Here is a 16,580-nt window from a genome sequence, read left to right as displayed (position 1 = left end):
TAGTGGTTTTATTTATGGATCCTTCCTTTTAGAGTATGGCTTGATAATGTAGGGAAAAAGTGGTGGTTTTAAACTTTTTGTCATTCATTGCAAACAAACACACAACTCTTTCCAACGTAACATTTGTACAACATATATATATATATATATATATATATATATATATATATATATATATATATATATATATATATATATATATATATATATATATATATATATATATATATATATATATATATAAGCTACCAGCTGGTGAATTTCCCGGCACTTAAAAACTAATACATATTATCCCCAGAAATTTGCTAAAAAGGTGCAGAATGGATGGGGTGGCGTTCAGCGTTGATGGTTCATGGTGATGTATATGCATCCAAAATTTAATAACAAGTTTTCATTTCATCTTTGGGTTTGGGGTGTTGGAACCACAAAGGGTGCAGCGGTTGGAGGGTCTTTGAGAACACCAGTCATCAGGGACACTGAAAAAGTGGGTGTCAATGAACTTTCGGAATCTTTTTTTGTATTCTTTTGGAGAGATTATGGTAGGCAACTGGTTTTTGGGGACCACAAAGGACTTCACCCAGTTCTCCAGCTGTTTGTCCCAAGTATATTGCCGCACGTAATCGATTATGCCGCATACCAGCTCCTTTTCTTCCACGTCCACTCCAACCAATAATGAATAGTCCATCACATTGATCGACTGAATATATCAAAAACAATAAAATATCATTTATTATTAATCAATTCTAAGCTTCTGTTACTTTTTTCCTTGATCAACATCTATTCTATATCTACATATCACATATGAGTAATGCAGAAAGTTTTATTTAATGCAGAAAGTCATGGGTCTAATTCTCACACATTTTTCACACAAACCACTTTATCCAGACCACACTTAACTGGAAGAAAAATTACACGGCCTAATTCCTACTCTGTATTGCGACTGCTGCGGTCCAACTTTTGTCACATATTAACAGTGGATAGAAATAGCAACGTATTTTACACTTTTTGTCAATATAAGCAACATACTTTATTTTTTTAACCAAAATAGCAACTACTTATGTTTCTTTTTTCATAATAGCAAAATCTACGTACATTTTTTAACAATAATAGCAATGCACTTTTTTAATAGCAATATATAAATCAACAATAACAACATACTTATATTACTTTGCACATAAAATATATATAATCCTATAATAGCAACATACTTACGTTACTTTACACATATTAGCAATGTACTTAGAACTTCTTATCCATAATAGCAACGTACTTACATTCCTTAATTTGTAAATTGAAACTATTAAGCATTTTTCAGGTTTTGTGTTGAATATTGATTAGATTGGTAAAAATGTAAGTACGTTCTTATTATAGGTGTTGCTATTGTGGGTTAAAAATAAAGCACATTGCCCGTATAAGTATTACAAATAAACTGGTGACCAATATTTTCCTATACTTTGTATTATCTAAATCTTTTAGTTTAGATATTTGACAAATAGCAAAAACGGTCTCCATCAGCCATGTTTCAAGTCAAAAGCATGAAATACTTTTCAGATTCAACTGCCACAATTACTTCTAAGAGAAGACTGGTAACAGATATTTTAAAAAGTATGGTGCCTGCTCATCATATTATATTACTGGCAAAACAATATTCTTAATGATGGGAAAGGGAAGCAGTAAATTATGTTGTTTAGAAGAAAACGAAAAAAAAAAAAAAAAAGAAGCAGTTTCTGTGTAGGTGTGTGCATGACTAGTGTTAAAAAAATATTTGAGAAAATGGACACAAACTTTGGAAATGCAAGGAAAAGAAATAATGAGGGTAAAATTGCAAAAAGCTAGGACTTAGTGGGGATGAGTCTTTTTGTATTAAGTCAAAAAGAAACAGCTCGTGCTCTTTCTTTTTGACTTAATGCGGAGGAAACTTAATCCATGAAGGTATATAGAGAGAGGTTGCAAATTTTTTGGTCACTTCCATTTCCCCAATTGGAAGTGGGCCATCTAAAATACATTTTTATGGAGATAAACAAGGCCTAAGTGGCATAAATGAAAAAGTAAGGGGATACTGACTGACATTGAGGAAGGCAGTATCGTTCCACACAGCGCGTTGCAGATTCCGCTTTGCTTTTGTATTAACGTATAAAGGAGACACATTCATGTCATTTACAAAGTTTTGGTCCAAAAGAACGTCTCCTGTACCATCAACAACAGCATTGAAACGGGCATACAGAGCTCCTTTCAGATCATACTGCCGCGTAATTTTTCTCCCATAACTAATGTTCTCCATCACCATTAGATCATGTTTAGCCCCACTCTTTCTTTTCTTTACCTGCATTCCATATATCATATAACCCCCCATTTCCATCCACAAAGAATACCACTACCTACTTATCATCTACTTTCCACACTATAAACTATTTACTTTCAAAATATTTCAATGGTTTAAAAGCAACAGCTTCATCAAAGTAGGTTGTTCATTGTTGATTTGTTTATTATAACATACTATTTTCACTTGTTCCTATTACATCATTGCACTTTAAAGTTGTACCCAAATATAGCAGTGTCATCCATGTACAAAGCAATTTTAACAAAGTATAATTTCAGATATGAAAAAACAAATGCTATAGTTGGATAGATTTTCAAAGTACAATGCCTAGATAAGAAAAAAGAAATCAGAAAATAGAAAGAACTGAAAAAAGGCAAACGGCCATCTCTTGCATTTAGCCCAAATAACTAAAAGTAGAAAACCTGGAAGAAGAAGAAAAAAAAAACAAACCTGATAAATACCAAGAATTTTGGCGAGGCATGTCTGATTTCCAAGTTTAAAACACTGATTCATGTACCCAAAATAGTGAGAAGCAAATTCAAGAAAGGAGTAAAACTCGGTTTTCTTAATTTCCTTAATAATGAAGCGGTCATCAAGAGTTTTAGCAAAGAAAGATTTACTCTTTCCACCTTTGGCATCCCAATGCTTACAACGGCTTAATGAAGAAATGTAATCAAGCTCAGATAAACCACATTGACCACGAAGATCGAGAAAATCTTTGGCAAATAAACAAGCTACCGAATATTTAGATCTGTTGGCTAATCTTCCCATGGAAATCACAGGGTGAAGATACCTGGAATTAGCAGCAACAGAATCCAGCAATTCCAACCCATCAAAGCTCGAAAAACGGGAGTCTTCTACATCGGAATCCATGGAGGTAAAGGAAGACCAATTTGGGGAACTCAAAGACAACATTTTTGGTAAACTTTCGTATGATTTTGAATCGTCACTTGCAAATTCCAATGATGTATTACTATTTCCGTCCTTTAGAAAAGCCAACGCACATGCTATCATACTTGATAACTCGTCTTCATAATCCGATACCATAAGAAGATTTTCTGTACCCAATCCCAATGGGAAATGAATCTTTGAGCCCTCTTCGCCTTGGGACTGGGTAATCATTTTGTGTATTCTGCTGGATCCGGAAGCTTCATATTTGGGCAAGTACCCTCTGTGGAGATCCTTCACATAAATGCTTTCAATATGCGAGAATGGTGTCCACATCCACCCTTTGGGATCGGCTGATTTCGATGAAAAAGCCGAAGAAACTCCACCATTTTCATCATCAACAACAGCTTCGGTTGTGATTGGTTGAACTGATAAGCCATTTGCTTCTCTGGGTTCGGGTGTATGTGTATAGATTTTGATATTATCAGAAACCGGTTCACCATTTTCAGTGATGCTGATGGTGGTGGTATCTTTCTCCTGAAGATGAGGCCGCTGTGATTCACGGACGGTTTGGGGGTCAACAGTTACTCTAATAAGATTGGATGAAAGGAGTGAATGGATGCGCTCATCCCAGATGTATGAACGAAGTAAAACCTCCCATTGTATGTAATTCAAGTGCAGAGGCTTGTACAGCCATTTAGTCATGCTCGTGCTTTCACTCAACTTCTTCATGTTAACCTATAGTATTAGATGGACGATTCAAACAACGTAAAAATAAAAAAAATAAAAAAAAAAAAAACATTTCTCTCTATCACAACACTGTAATTTCATATTTTCTTAGCAAGACATTGATTGTAGTTGTACTCTACCCAATTATTATTAGACTTTGGAAAATCTACTCTAATACAGCAGTGAAAATTTTCCTTGTATTTGGATGGCGTTGCTACAATTGGGTAGATTTATAATTAAATTAAGTGGTTAAGCTTTTTTTAGTTTTTTGTCATTGGCAAAAAATTCTAATGACAAGAGTCTTTCTTATTCAGCATGACTTCTAAACAGAAGGAACAAATGCGTATGCAATAGGAAAAGTATGCGCTTAAGTATATATAACGGGATACATATTGGTGTTAATATTCCTCATAGGAAGACTTTGGGAGCATGATTACTGGATAATAGCACGTCTTAGTGTCAGAACATCTACATTGTATTATTCTTCTAGCAACACCCACATGCGCCTGCCATTTGAGATGTAAATCATGTACATAGCAAGGAGCCCAATTCACATTGGAATTTTTGTGATCATGATTTTCTTATTACTTATAAGGACTTGAGGTTGATGCTTCAAAAACTCCTCCTTTGGTTTTTGGGGATACATTATGATTGTAGAGATGATATGGTTTTCTTCAAGTATCAGATTTTTCATGAGATAACTTGTCACACTTTCCTTGAAAAGGTGGTTGGTGCTTCTCACAAGCCATGACTTTGGGTTTAGATATGTGTGTTATATATATCCAATTCTGTCCAGTGTAACAAGTGCAGCCTTTGTAGGGCTTAGATAGAGTAACAAAACACCCAATGAAATGAGATCTATCATTTATCTATGAGTGATGAGAAAGTAACCAACCTCATATTCATCTTGCTCTTTATTCAACATCTCTTTGATGTCAGAGAATCTTTTACATGATCCTTGAATGTTCAGTGTTGATCCACCAAACTTGTCTTCCATCTTCTTCAGGGAGTTCTCAACCTCAGCAAACACTGATTGCCCTTCCTGGTACACCTTCACACCCCAAAAGTTAAATTTTATTAAATGACTGCAGATAATATAAGCCAAAATACAGTAAAGCACAACGTAATTTCATCATTTAATCTATCTAGCCATTTAACTACTTCACGCAATGATTCAACCTTTTTACTCTTTTAACCGTTGAAGAAAATCAATTTTAAAAGGTCAAAGAAAAAAAACACAACGTACTTTCACTATTTTATCAAATTGAGCTATTAGTTTTTATGATTATATAATAACAGTTCAGTGGCTAAATCGATGAAAAAGTAATAGTTCAATGGCTAGACTGATAGAATGATGAAAGTAAGTTGTGCTTTTCTGTATTATTTTTTCTCCCATTATATCAAAACCATGTAACTGGGAAAACTGATTTTTGAAGGTCAAAATAAGTATAATGGTTTAATCGCTATTAACAAGTTATTAACTGGCTAGACCAAAGCTAAAAAAAAATTACATATGCAACTTTCAACACTAAGCCAATAAACTACTTATGAATATACATACATCCGCAACTTCTTCTTTAAGAAAATCTCTTTCTATTGAATTGGTAAACTCGACCTTCCAATGCGGCAGAGATACAGAGTAAGTAGCCACTGTTGAGTATCTAAACATTGCAACCATGGAGCCTGATCTGCAAGTTTCACAACCATCTTATCAGAAAATATAAATATATGCATATATACATATACATAAACATGTATATGCATATGGATATCTATATGTATATATGTATATGTACATATACTTTTTAGAATGCCAAATCTACTCTACTCCTACCTAAGTTACTCCTAAATCCACCTATGTCCCTAACAGGACTTGAACCCTAGACCACAAGGAAGGAGGGCAATACCTGATACCGCTGGGCAAAAAGCCCTTACAGAATATGGACATGGACATGTATGTATGTGTGTGTGTGTATATATATATATATATATATATATATATATATATATATATATATATATATTCCCCGAGTTAGTCAGTTAGGTTAGTTCTAATTGCAAAAAAGTAATGGTTTAAGGTGTACCATAGATAACTTCCTAGTTTTAGAATAATGACATTTTCAAACCACTATTTCACTATATGATTATCTATTGCATACGCTTGGTTGCCCCAGAAGTAAAGAGGTGAGAATCTATTAAGTGTGGTCTCAGCTTCAAGCATAGTATGTTCCATGCACTAGGTACATTATGATTTTCCTTCCCCATTACCAGAGAGAGCACTAGGGCTCAGCGGTGACCTTTACCCTTCTTTGTATCGCGTATGAGACAAAAAATTGAATTTCTGTCAAATCAGCATATTATGGTAAGAATTCTACACAATAAAAATAGGGTATACACCACTGACCACTCCTACCCCCCCCCCCCCCCCCCCACACACACACACACACCACCAACAGTCCCATAGAGGAGACAAATTACAATGTCCCCATAGCAAGGAAGGAAGGTGATGCCTCACATATGGATTTTCACATGTATACCGCTAAGGCGAGCATGCATGAGGGACATAGCATACATTTTCATCGCCCCTAAAATGGAGAATGTTCATAGAACTCGAATTCCTAGTAAGGATCAAACAAACATAGTCGAAAAATGGACAAGTGCATACCCAAAGAAGTGAAAATAGTCAGCATAAGAGGAATGTCCGCAGCTAGATGGTATTTCCCATGAAGAGTGGTTGGAGAAGCCAAGTTCTAAGAACTTCCCAAAGGATAACCCACGGGCAGCAACGGAGACCAATACTCTTTTGGTAGACTTTAAGCTTCCATTGGAGGGTTTACATTGGCCACAACAACTCCACATCCAAAGCTTTCCTTCATTTTCACCAGGCAACTGCTTATCTGAAGGAAGACGTTTAACTTGAATTGTGAGTTGCTTGTTCTGATGTGCATAGTACGAAAGATGAGCTTCTGGTAGTTCATTACATGTTCCACACAAAAGCTTCTGCATAGGTTCACAGCTGTCAGTGCCAACTATAAAATTATGGTATGATATATTCGGCTAAATAAAATGCAAGAGATAACAACATACTTTCACTCATATGTGTATTATAACATCCTACTTCCATTTCTTTCTATTACAATATTGTAGTTTTAATTTTCCTTTTTCTTATCAAGGCACTGAACTTCAACAAATCTACCCAATTATAGCATTGTAGCTTCAATTGCTTTCTTATTAGAACATTGTACTTCAAAATATGTACTCAATTACAGCAGTGAAAACTACTTTTATTTCTATTATTGGGTAGATTTTAAAAAGTAGGATTTAGTAATATGAAAGAAACGAAGATAAGAAATATAATAAACAAATGAATGGAAGTACTTTGCTATTTATTGCATTTAGCCCCAACATATTTAGGAGAGAAGATAGAATACTCGAAAGTAAGCAGAAGAAAACAAAGTATTATTTGTAAAAGCATGAAGCTTGTGAACTAAGGCACAGAGAAAATGATAGAATAGAAAAGGTTGTACTGCCTTTGGCATGCACCAGGCTGATGTCATTGGGACGGAAAATTGCAATTTTTGTCACACCTGAAAAGATGGGACAGGAACTCGCCCTCGATCTCTCTTACGTGCAAAAGACATCCAATCCATGTAACAAACGCAGCCAAAAAGGAAGAGAATAGATATATATATATATATATATATATATATATATATATATATATATATATATATATATATATATATGGTGTTTAAAGCAACCTGATTGAGTAAGTTATCCTGCAAAAACTTTCCGAGGGGCACATCGAAATTCCGGTAGAACTTGATACATGAAAAGCTACTTTGCTTACACGTAGTCCCTCTTGTGACATTCCTTCTAGACATCAAAACTAATATGCTCTCGGAATCCAAAACCGCAGTAATGTCATCCTTACGTTGCATACGCTCTTCAGAATCTTTTGTTTCTAAGGACAAGTTTCTTCGAAGCAACTCTGTTTCCGTATCTGGAGAGCTGGTTTCGGTGCGGTCAAGGGGGGTGTTATAGCCAAGGTATGTCTCCTCCTCCTCCTCCTCCTCCTCATGGTCTTGGTCTTGGGGGGTAGCATTGAAAAGAGGGTACCCTACAACTTCCTGTAAAGAGGCCGAGAGTGAAGATAACCCTGAGAGAACAATTGGGTCATATGGCTCATAAGATGATAAACTATGCCCTTCTAGACCCAAGTTGTCGGGCCCATTTTCTTGAAGAAATCCATTGGAGATGGGGATATCAATGGTGGTGATCAAATTATCACTAGTTGTAGTTTCCATACTCGACTCACTGGCTACAGGAATATCAAGACCTTTATACACAAACACAGGTTTAGTTGATAATATAGCCATTCCATTCGGGGCAGTCGTGGATAACATTGCCCGTTGATTCACAAGGAATGAACTTTCAAGGATCAAATGGTATGCCATTACAACCGCAAACTGAACAACACATTTTATGGTTTTAAGTTCATCACTGTGAGATCCCATCAGCAGAATCTGTATGTATGTATGTATGTGTGGATTAGTCAGTCGGATCAACAGCAACAGTAACAGTGTATATATATATATATATATATATAGAGAGAGAGAGAGAGAGAGTATATAAAACTGACCGTAAATCCCATTCGTGTGGGACAGCCTTGGAGAAACATTAATGTCTTCTTAGGGCGTTTTCCATTATCACAAAGAGCAGCATGTTCTTCTACAATCTTTTCAAAATAAAAGGATTCGCACTGCCTCAGCTTTTGGTCATTCAGCAGCAGCATATCAGAGGACAAGATTGGTGACCCAGTACAACGAGCAACTCTCTCCAACCGGTGTAGTTTCATTTCCAATACCAATGTCATCCCTTTTGCAAGGATAGACTCTTGAATATCTCGTGAAACGGTTTTCTCAACTAGTACGACATTTGGATTCAACTTCTCTATCATCCCAATTAGATAATCTAGCCTCTCATTCTCCTGTTTCATCGACTCAAAGGATGATAGTCCATCTGAAGAAACACTAAGTGCACCCTTGATCAATAGCAACTTGGGTTTTCTATACTTTGTTGGCATGTGTTTGTGAGCTGCATGTTTCTTGAAGACTAAGCCCTTGAAAACTTTACTGCAAAACATAAAACCAAATATAATTCACAACTCACAATCAACAAGACAGAAATTACCAGTACTAGTACTACTAACCTTTGGGTCCGAGAACCAGTCGCAAAACATTTGATCTTCACATATCCATCAGGATCCATTGCTTTTCCCTCAAAAGCATCTGGCTTCAGATATGAAGCAGCTTCCCATGATAAAGCTGTGACTGTATCCACCCACGTATCCGTATCCGTATCCATATCATTCCCAGAACAAGAAATGCCCATTGATGTAAGAAGATGCTCCACAAGTGCCTTAAACTTCCCATTCATAACCTCATCCATTGCCTTTTTTGTTTCTTCTCTAAACCTAAAGCTCCCACATCCTTCTTCTCTAAGGCTGCTCAGATTACTTGGCTTTCCCCATTTCATGCCATCACCGTACTCTTCATCGTCATCATCGTCCTCATAATTGCCAATACTACCCTCCATGTCAGCCTCTCGGTCTTCTGGTTCAGGGGGAAACCAAATATGAGAATCAATACCCCCATTTCCATCACATGATTCATGCTCCTGTTGTAAGATACGAATTCCGCTGCTTGATTCCTCTCTCAGGGACCTAAAAGTAAACAATTATATGATTATGCAATAGATACATGATCCATCTAACTTTTTTTTATTTTATTTTAAAGGAGATTGGTGAGGTGTGGCCATCAGCTTACCTATCATTTGAGGGCACATCCACAAGATAATCATCTGAAACAGTACAATCAAACAGATTATTTATGACTTAAAAAGAAAATGTTACTTGTGATGTAATCAAGGGAAAGGTGTTTTTCAACAATTGTCTGTATTTGTTTTTTTTTTCTTTCATCAGTGATGTATGGATAACTATTCCTTTTTTGGACTGAAAAAGATTGTCTGAATGAAGTTTGCCCATCGAGTCCTTTTTGTATTAAGTCAAAAAGACACATCTATATATCTGACTGAACTAAGTTGTGCCTCCAGTATGTCAAAAAAAACAGGCACTTACTGTAATATGAAACGGAGCTATCAGTTTTTGCCAGAGACACAGCTGGGCTGATTGATGAAGCTGATGGAATAATCAAACTATCATGCGTCATTACCTCTAACTCTTCCCCTTCACCAGAAAATTGGCATCACAAAGTAACTCTTTAAAGATGAAGGGTCCTGCAACATAAGAAATAATCATTACAAATGACCGGAAGCCCTAGCAAAATGTGAATTCTATGGAAGTTTAACTTAGTCATCTATCAATTACTAAGTTAAAACCTAGATCAATACTCAAAGTCACCTAGGGAACAAAATCACAAGTAGTTTGGATAACAATTATGCAAATCCTCTTACAGAGAAAAAGAAATATAATAGTTCTCTTACTAAGTCAACTTGAAATTGCAAATTATATTTGACAAGAAGGGTTAGCTGTAAGCTCCGTAATTTGGAAAACATGAAGTCAATGTTCAAAAGAATCACTAAGATTGAAGAAGACGAGCCTACCTGATACAACCAAAATACCACCAGGAATCAAATTACTGTTTCATTTCGAGTAGCAATGTGAAATCATTAACAAACATATACCAGAATCAATATCACAACACTTGACTGAAATACACAAAACAAATTAGAAAAGAACGACAACACAACATCAACCCGAATCAGATGAACGGCCGATCACTATCTGAACTAGGATGTAACTGATTAATCGAGGCGAGATTAAAGATGATGAAGTTGATCTGTTGACTTGTTGGTCGACAATTAAACGTTCTTGCCCGAAATATACTCAAATTCAAACATACAAACAGGAAACTGAAAGAAAATTTAGGAGAAACTCTGAAACATTGTACCATATCATGCCATCGTGACAAACAATATGGTAAATATTGAAAATTGTTTTGAAGGTTAACCTGCCAGTATTAAATAGAAACCCAATTAACACGTAAGGATGAGATAGTGACCTCTCTCCGTCTGTAAGTCGATCCCTAGCATTACATCAAACAAATACCCCAAGCCCCCAACTGCTTATCTATGGATTTCTTCTTGGCTTAACTTTCTGTTCAAGAGAGAGAATGAGGAGAAAGGAAGTTAGAATATGGAAGAATGGCGGATGTGGACCCACATAAGAACAGTTCTACAAACCCCGAAGAAAGAATTTTCAAAATCAGAATCAATGGCAGGTTAACATATGCTATGGGTGGTTGGTGAAAAATATAAATATACAATACAACTTCCGAAAATTGTAAAAATTTAGTCAAAAATCTTAATTATTTTATGGAAAATAGCAAAGAAAAAAAACAAAAACAAAAAAACAAAATTGAATTTTTAGCAATCAGAATCGCAGATAGATGAAACTTATCTACGGTTCTGACATGTACAAGTCGCTAAAGCACACGTATGAGGTCAATCCAAAAGGACCCTATTATTATTAGAAATATTAGCAAAACAGTTAATGACTGGACACTATTTCTAGCAATAGAGCTGTACATCTTCATTTTCACGGTCAGAAAAGACCGATTTTGTTTATGATTTATAAAAATCAGAGTACCTCTTTTAATAAAAATATTACGAAATTTGTTCCCAGAAAAACATGATAAATATGTTATCATAGCATTTTCTGAAAAAATATATTTTTATTTAGTTTAAAACATTTGGGATGTCACTGTCAATACATAAACATAAGCATAAACATAACTTACATTCATTTACACTAGTGATCTACATCTTTTTTAAATCTCTCGGTGTAGAGTAACTTCGTATCGGCACCTGTGATACAAATAAGCTTGAGTGGGTCAAGTTGGGAAACTTGGTGAGTACACAGGGTTTTCAACCCACAATAATATAATTATTATGTTTAAACATCAAACAATCAACCCAATTACACATCCTCATTATCTTCTTAAGGATCTACCCTAAGAATCAGCTATTCTTCGTTCATTTATTCCTAGGGATCATCCTAAGGAAACGGCACGAAGTCCATCGTTGCCAATGACACAGCTGTCAAGCACAGCTGCTAATATTATCATTAAGGCGTAGCTGCCAGAATTGTAACATTCTCTATGAGACGCATTTACCGGTATTGTCTTTTAGACGCTACTGTCAGGGTTATAATGTTCTCTATTAGGCGCAGCTGTCGATACTATCCTTAGAGCGCAACTGCTAGGATGTTTATCGTAGATCAAAAACATCTACAAGTTGTGGCGCAGCTGTCAATGCTCATCTATAGGGTACTAGGTTCATTGTTGCCAATGTTCACCTATAGGGCAATGTCAATACTGCTAATGTTCCTCTATTTCAGCTTTCATCCCTCATCATTCATCTACTCATGTTTTACCTAACATATTTTGTAGATATAAAATCCATATACAACTTAATTCATTTAAAACATGTATAAAATTATTCATCCAGCATAGACAGCAAGTATACAGATAATATGCACACATAACACATAATTTATATAAAATACTTCATATCTATGTGTAAGATGAAAAATACTATACACTCACCTGATAAGGTGGTGACTATGTACTCGGACAGCGCTCCGTTTACTTAAAACAATTTCCTTCGACAAAACCCAGTATCATTATCACTAGAGTTTAGTCTAATGTTCAACGAGACTAATTAATAGTCTAGCTATTATTACTATTATATAAGAGTTAGACAATACTCTTTACCCACTATGTACAGACAGGGGCCAGACATGGAACACCGAAGGGCAACCCAAGTGGCCCTCGAAACTGTAACACCATAAATTTCAAAACAATTTTTCACATTTTATAAATACATAATTCATTTAATATTCATAAGAACATAAATGTTTGAAATTCAATCCATGCCATATAAAAATCCCAAGATCTCATAACATAAAAATCCCGTGTGTGTGTATTGATCAAGCCGACGCCTTCCCACGGTCATCACTAGTACCTGAAACAAATAACACCAAACACTGTAAGCACAAAGCTTAGTGAGTTCCCCAAAATACCACACATAACACATATTAGCCACTCGAGGCTATAACGCTGTGGGTCTGTGGACCCTACTCTGTGCACCCTCTAGTTCTATCTATGTGAACCTTCCGGTTCCAACTCTATAAACATGCACAACATAAATCACATAGAAATAATGCGGTACAACACATAACATACATAAACCATACAAATACTCTGTCACATAACTCTGATTACCTACTCGAGGTCAAGTATAGTGAGAAGACTCACCTCGCGTATCTCGATAACTCACAAATCCCGGAAATCACTCGCGCTCGATCCCCTGAGCTATAATCCTCCTATAACACAACATATCTCTAAGTAACACTTTCACAACTAAGGTTGACTAACCCTATCAAGTCAACACTGGTCAACTCTGGTCAATGGTCAACGGTCAACTTTGACCGGACTCGGCGAGTGCACTAGAGCGACTTGGCGAGTCTATACGTGTTCACTGACTCCCTCGGGTCCTCTATTGACACGTCGAGTACTTCCCTAACTCGACGAGTTCCACCTGGCATGAATTGCGGAGCCACCACGAATCACCTCGCCGAGTCTGAAGAACAACTCGACGAGTTCCAACTTGACTCACCCCCCTATCGACTCTCCCTGACTCACTGGGTCATCCCCCAACCCGGCGAGTCTACTCGCTGAACAATTTACGTGAAACCCCAACCCTACTCGCCAAGTCTCAAGAACAACTCGGTGAGTTCATGCCATGCACAAACTCTATTGACCTTCTGAGGTCAGATATGCTTCCCCAAACCATAGATCTGGCCTTCCCAAGCATGAATGTCACGTAAAGTTCGAAACTTGATGCTTGTATAACCCCCACAAGGCATCAAAAGGAGATTTGGTCCCAAAAATGACAACCTAGGTCCAATAACTCCATAATAACCCAAAAATCTCCAAGGGTTAAGGTCTCTGGACCTCTTTGAGTCCAGATCCAAGGAACAAACTCGAAGAGGGACCATTTGCTTCACATAATTATTCTCCAAAGGGGGTTAGAAAATCCTAATTCCAAAGATCAACCCTAAAACTGAAGGAGGTTGGAATTATTACCTCAAAATGAAGCCTCTGGACTCTGGATCTGCTGGAATCTCACCTCCTCCTTGCTCTTGCCACCTTCTTCTTGCTAAACAAGGAATACAAAGGCCCAAAAGTGACTTCCTCTCTCCCAAAACGATTTAGCTCTCTTAGAGTTCTCTCAAGGGACTGGTAGCCACAATGGGAGGCTATAAGTGCCCTTAAATAGGCTCCAAACCCAGGGAATTAGGGTTTCATTAAACAGCGTGGACTCGCCGAGTCCAGACGCGAACCCGTGCCCATAGTCGCGATCATACTCGGCGAGTTTGAGCTCTAACTCGCCGAGTCTCCTCACAAATCACCAAAATTATAAGAATAAATAATACCTGGAAATCCGGGTTGTTACAATTATCCCCCACTAGAACTAGACTTCGCCCTCGAAGTCTCGCTCTGCAAATAACTCCGGATGCTGCTCACGCATCTCACGCTCTGGCTCCCAAGTCATCTCGGACCCCTTCCGATGCTGCCACTGAACCAAAACCAAGGGTACCTCCTTGTTCCTCAAAACCTTGATTTTCCGATCTCTGATTGTCACTAGTCTCTCAGCATAATTCAGGCTCGCATCCACCTGAATATCCTCTAATGGAACCACTACCGACTCATCGGCTATACACTTCCGCAATTGTGACACGTAGAAAGTGTCGTGAATCTGCCCCAACTCTGCTGGCAATTCCAAATGATAGGCTACCCTGCCTACCCTCGCGACCACCCAGAATGGACCAATATATCGGGGTCCCAACTTGCCCTTCTTCCTGAATCGAATCACTCCTTTCCAAGGAGAGACCTTTAGGAGCACAAAGTCGCCGACCTGAAACTCAAGCTCGGACCGGCGTCTGTCCGCATAACTCTTCTGATGACTCTGAGCGGTCAACAACCTCTGTCTGACCTGTTGGATCTGCTCTGTCGTCTGAAGCACGATCTATGTACTGCCCATCACACACTGTCCGACCTCTCCCTAGCAAATGGGGGTCCGACACCTCCTCCCATACAACAGCTCAAAGGGCGGCATACCAATGCTCGAATGATGGCTGTTATTGTAGGAAAACTCTGCCAAGGGCAAGTACGTATCCCAACTCCCCCCGAAATCCAACACACATGCCCGGAGCATGTCCTCGAGCGTCTGAATCGTCCGCTCACTCTGTCTGTCTGTCTGGGGGTGGTATGCGGTACTAAAATGCAGCTTAGTACCCAACTCCTCATTAAACTTCTTCCAGAATCTGGAAGTGAAACGTACATCCCGGTCTGAGACAATCGATATCGGCATCCCATGCCGAGATACCACTTCCCTCACGTACATCTCCGTTAACTTCTCTGCGGAGGAGCTCTCACTAATAGCAAGGAAGTGGGCGCTCTTCGTCAACCTGTCCATAATCACCCAAATTGCATCGACTCCCCTAGCAGTCCTTGGCAATTTGGTGATAAAATCCATTGTGATCTGTTCCCACTTCCATTCGGGAACCTCCAACGGCTGCAACTTACCATGCGGTCTCTGGTGCTCGGCCTTAACCCTACGGCAGGTTAAGCACCTCTCAACAAACCACGCAACATCCCTCTTCATACAGGGCCACCAATACTCCCTCCTCAGGTCCAAATACATCTTAGTGGCCCCAGGATGGATCGAGAATTTCGATCGATGAGCCTCTTCCATCAAAATGGTATGCGCCCCTCCCACAAACGGTACCCAAATACGCCCCTGAAAAGTCATAAGCCCCCGACCATCGGTAACAAACTCCGATACCAACCCAACAACTCGCTCCCTCTTCTGGTTCTCCGATCTCACGGCCTCAGCCTGTGCTCCACGAATGGTGTCCAACACCGGAGCCATCACGGTCAATCGCAAACATACACCTCGCAATGGGGCGCTCTCCGCCCTGCGACTCAGGGCGTCGGCTACCACATTAGCCTTGCCCGGATGGTACAGAATCTCACAATCATAATCCTTGACCACATCCAACCACCTCCTCTGCCGTATATTTAGGTTGGGCTGATCCATCAAATACTTCAGGCTCTTATGGTCCGTGTATATCGTGCACCGAACCCCATACAGATAGTGACGCCAAATCTTGAGGGCGAACACCACTGCCCCCAACTCTAGATCATGGGTGGGATACCTCGCCTCATGAGGTTTCAGCTGCCTCGATGCGTATGCTATCACATGCCCTCTCTGCATCAGCATCGCTCCCAACCCTAAGATCGATGCATCACAGTATACCACAAAGTCCTCCATCCCCTCTGGGAGGGCTAACACCGGGGCTTCGCATAACCTTTGGCGAAGTGTCTCAAAGGAGGCCTGCGGCTCGGGGCCCCATGAAAAAGCGACACCCTTCCGGGTCAACCTGGTGAGTGGTACTGCGATCTTAGAGAAATCCTTGATGAATCTCCGATAATAACCTGCCAACCCTAGGAAACTCCTGATCTTGGAGGGTGACCTCGGCACCTCCCAACTCATC

The 16,580-nt window shown here is 38.6% G+C and overlaps 1 protein-coding gene across 5 annotated transcripts; it reads right to left on the bottom strand.

Annotated features, from left to right (window-relative positions):
- Positions 1-260: 260 nt before the first annotated feature.
- On the bottom strand, positions 261-11,247 carry LOC111909829 (putative 1-phosphatidylinositol-3-phosphate 5-kinase FAB1D). Of its 5 annotated transcripts, XM_023905599.3 has the most exons (13): positions 11,020-11,247; positions 10,442-10,561; positions 10,077-10,234; positions 9,766-9,799; positions 9,150-9,662; positions 8,580-9,072; positions 7,699-8,463; positions 6,603-6,937; positions 5,499-5,625; positions 4,833-4,988; positions 2,771-3,946; positions 2,069-2,323; positions 261-697 (listed from the first exon to the last, which is right to left on the bottom strand). In XM_023905599.3, exons 3-13 carry the CDS (start codon positions 10,165-10,167, stop codon positions 392-394), a joined length of 4,251 nt encoding a protein of 1,416 aa, XP_023761367.1. In that variant the 5' UTR covers positions 10,168-10,234; positions 10,442-10,561; positions 11,020-11,247; the 3' UTR covers positions 261-391. The 5 variants fall into 5 exon arrangements, with proteins under 5 accessions (XP_023761367.1, XP_023761366.1, XP_023761364.1 ...); XM_023905598.3 differs by lacking the exon at positions 10,442-10,561 and having other exon boundaries at positions 10,969-11,247; XM_023905596.3 differs by lacking the exon at positions 10,442-10,561.
- Positions 11,248-16,580: the final 5,333 nt, after the last annotated feature.

The sequence above is a fragment of the Lactuca sativa genome, chromosome 4, assembly GCF_002870075.4.
Source record: "Lactuca sativa cultivar Salinas chromosome 4, Lsat_Salinas_v11, whole genome shotgun sequence".
In the NCBI taxonomy this organism is placed as follows: domain Eukaryota; kingdom Viridiplantae; phylum Streptophyta; class Magnoliopsida; order Asterales; family Asteraceae; genus Lactuca; species Lactuca sativa.
Note: the sequence above shows the minus strand (reverse complement) of the source record. Positions and strands in the feature narration are given on the sequence as shown.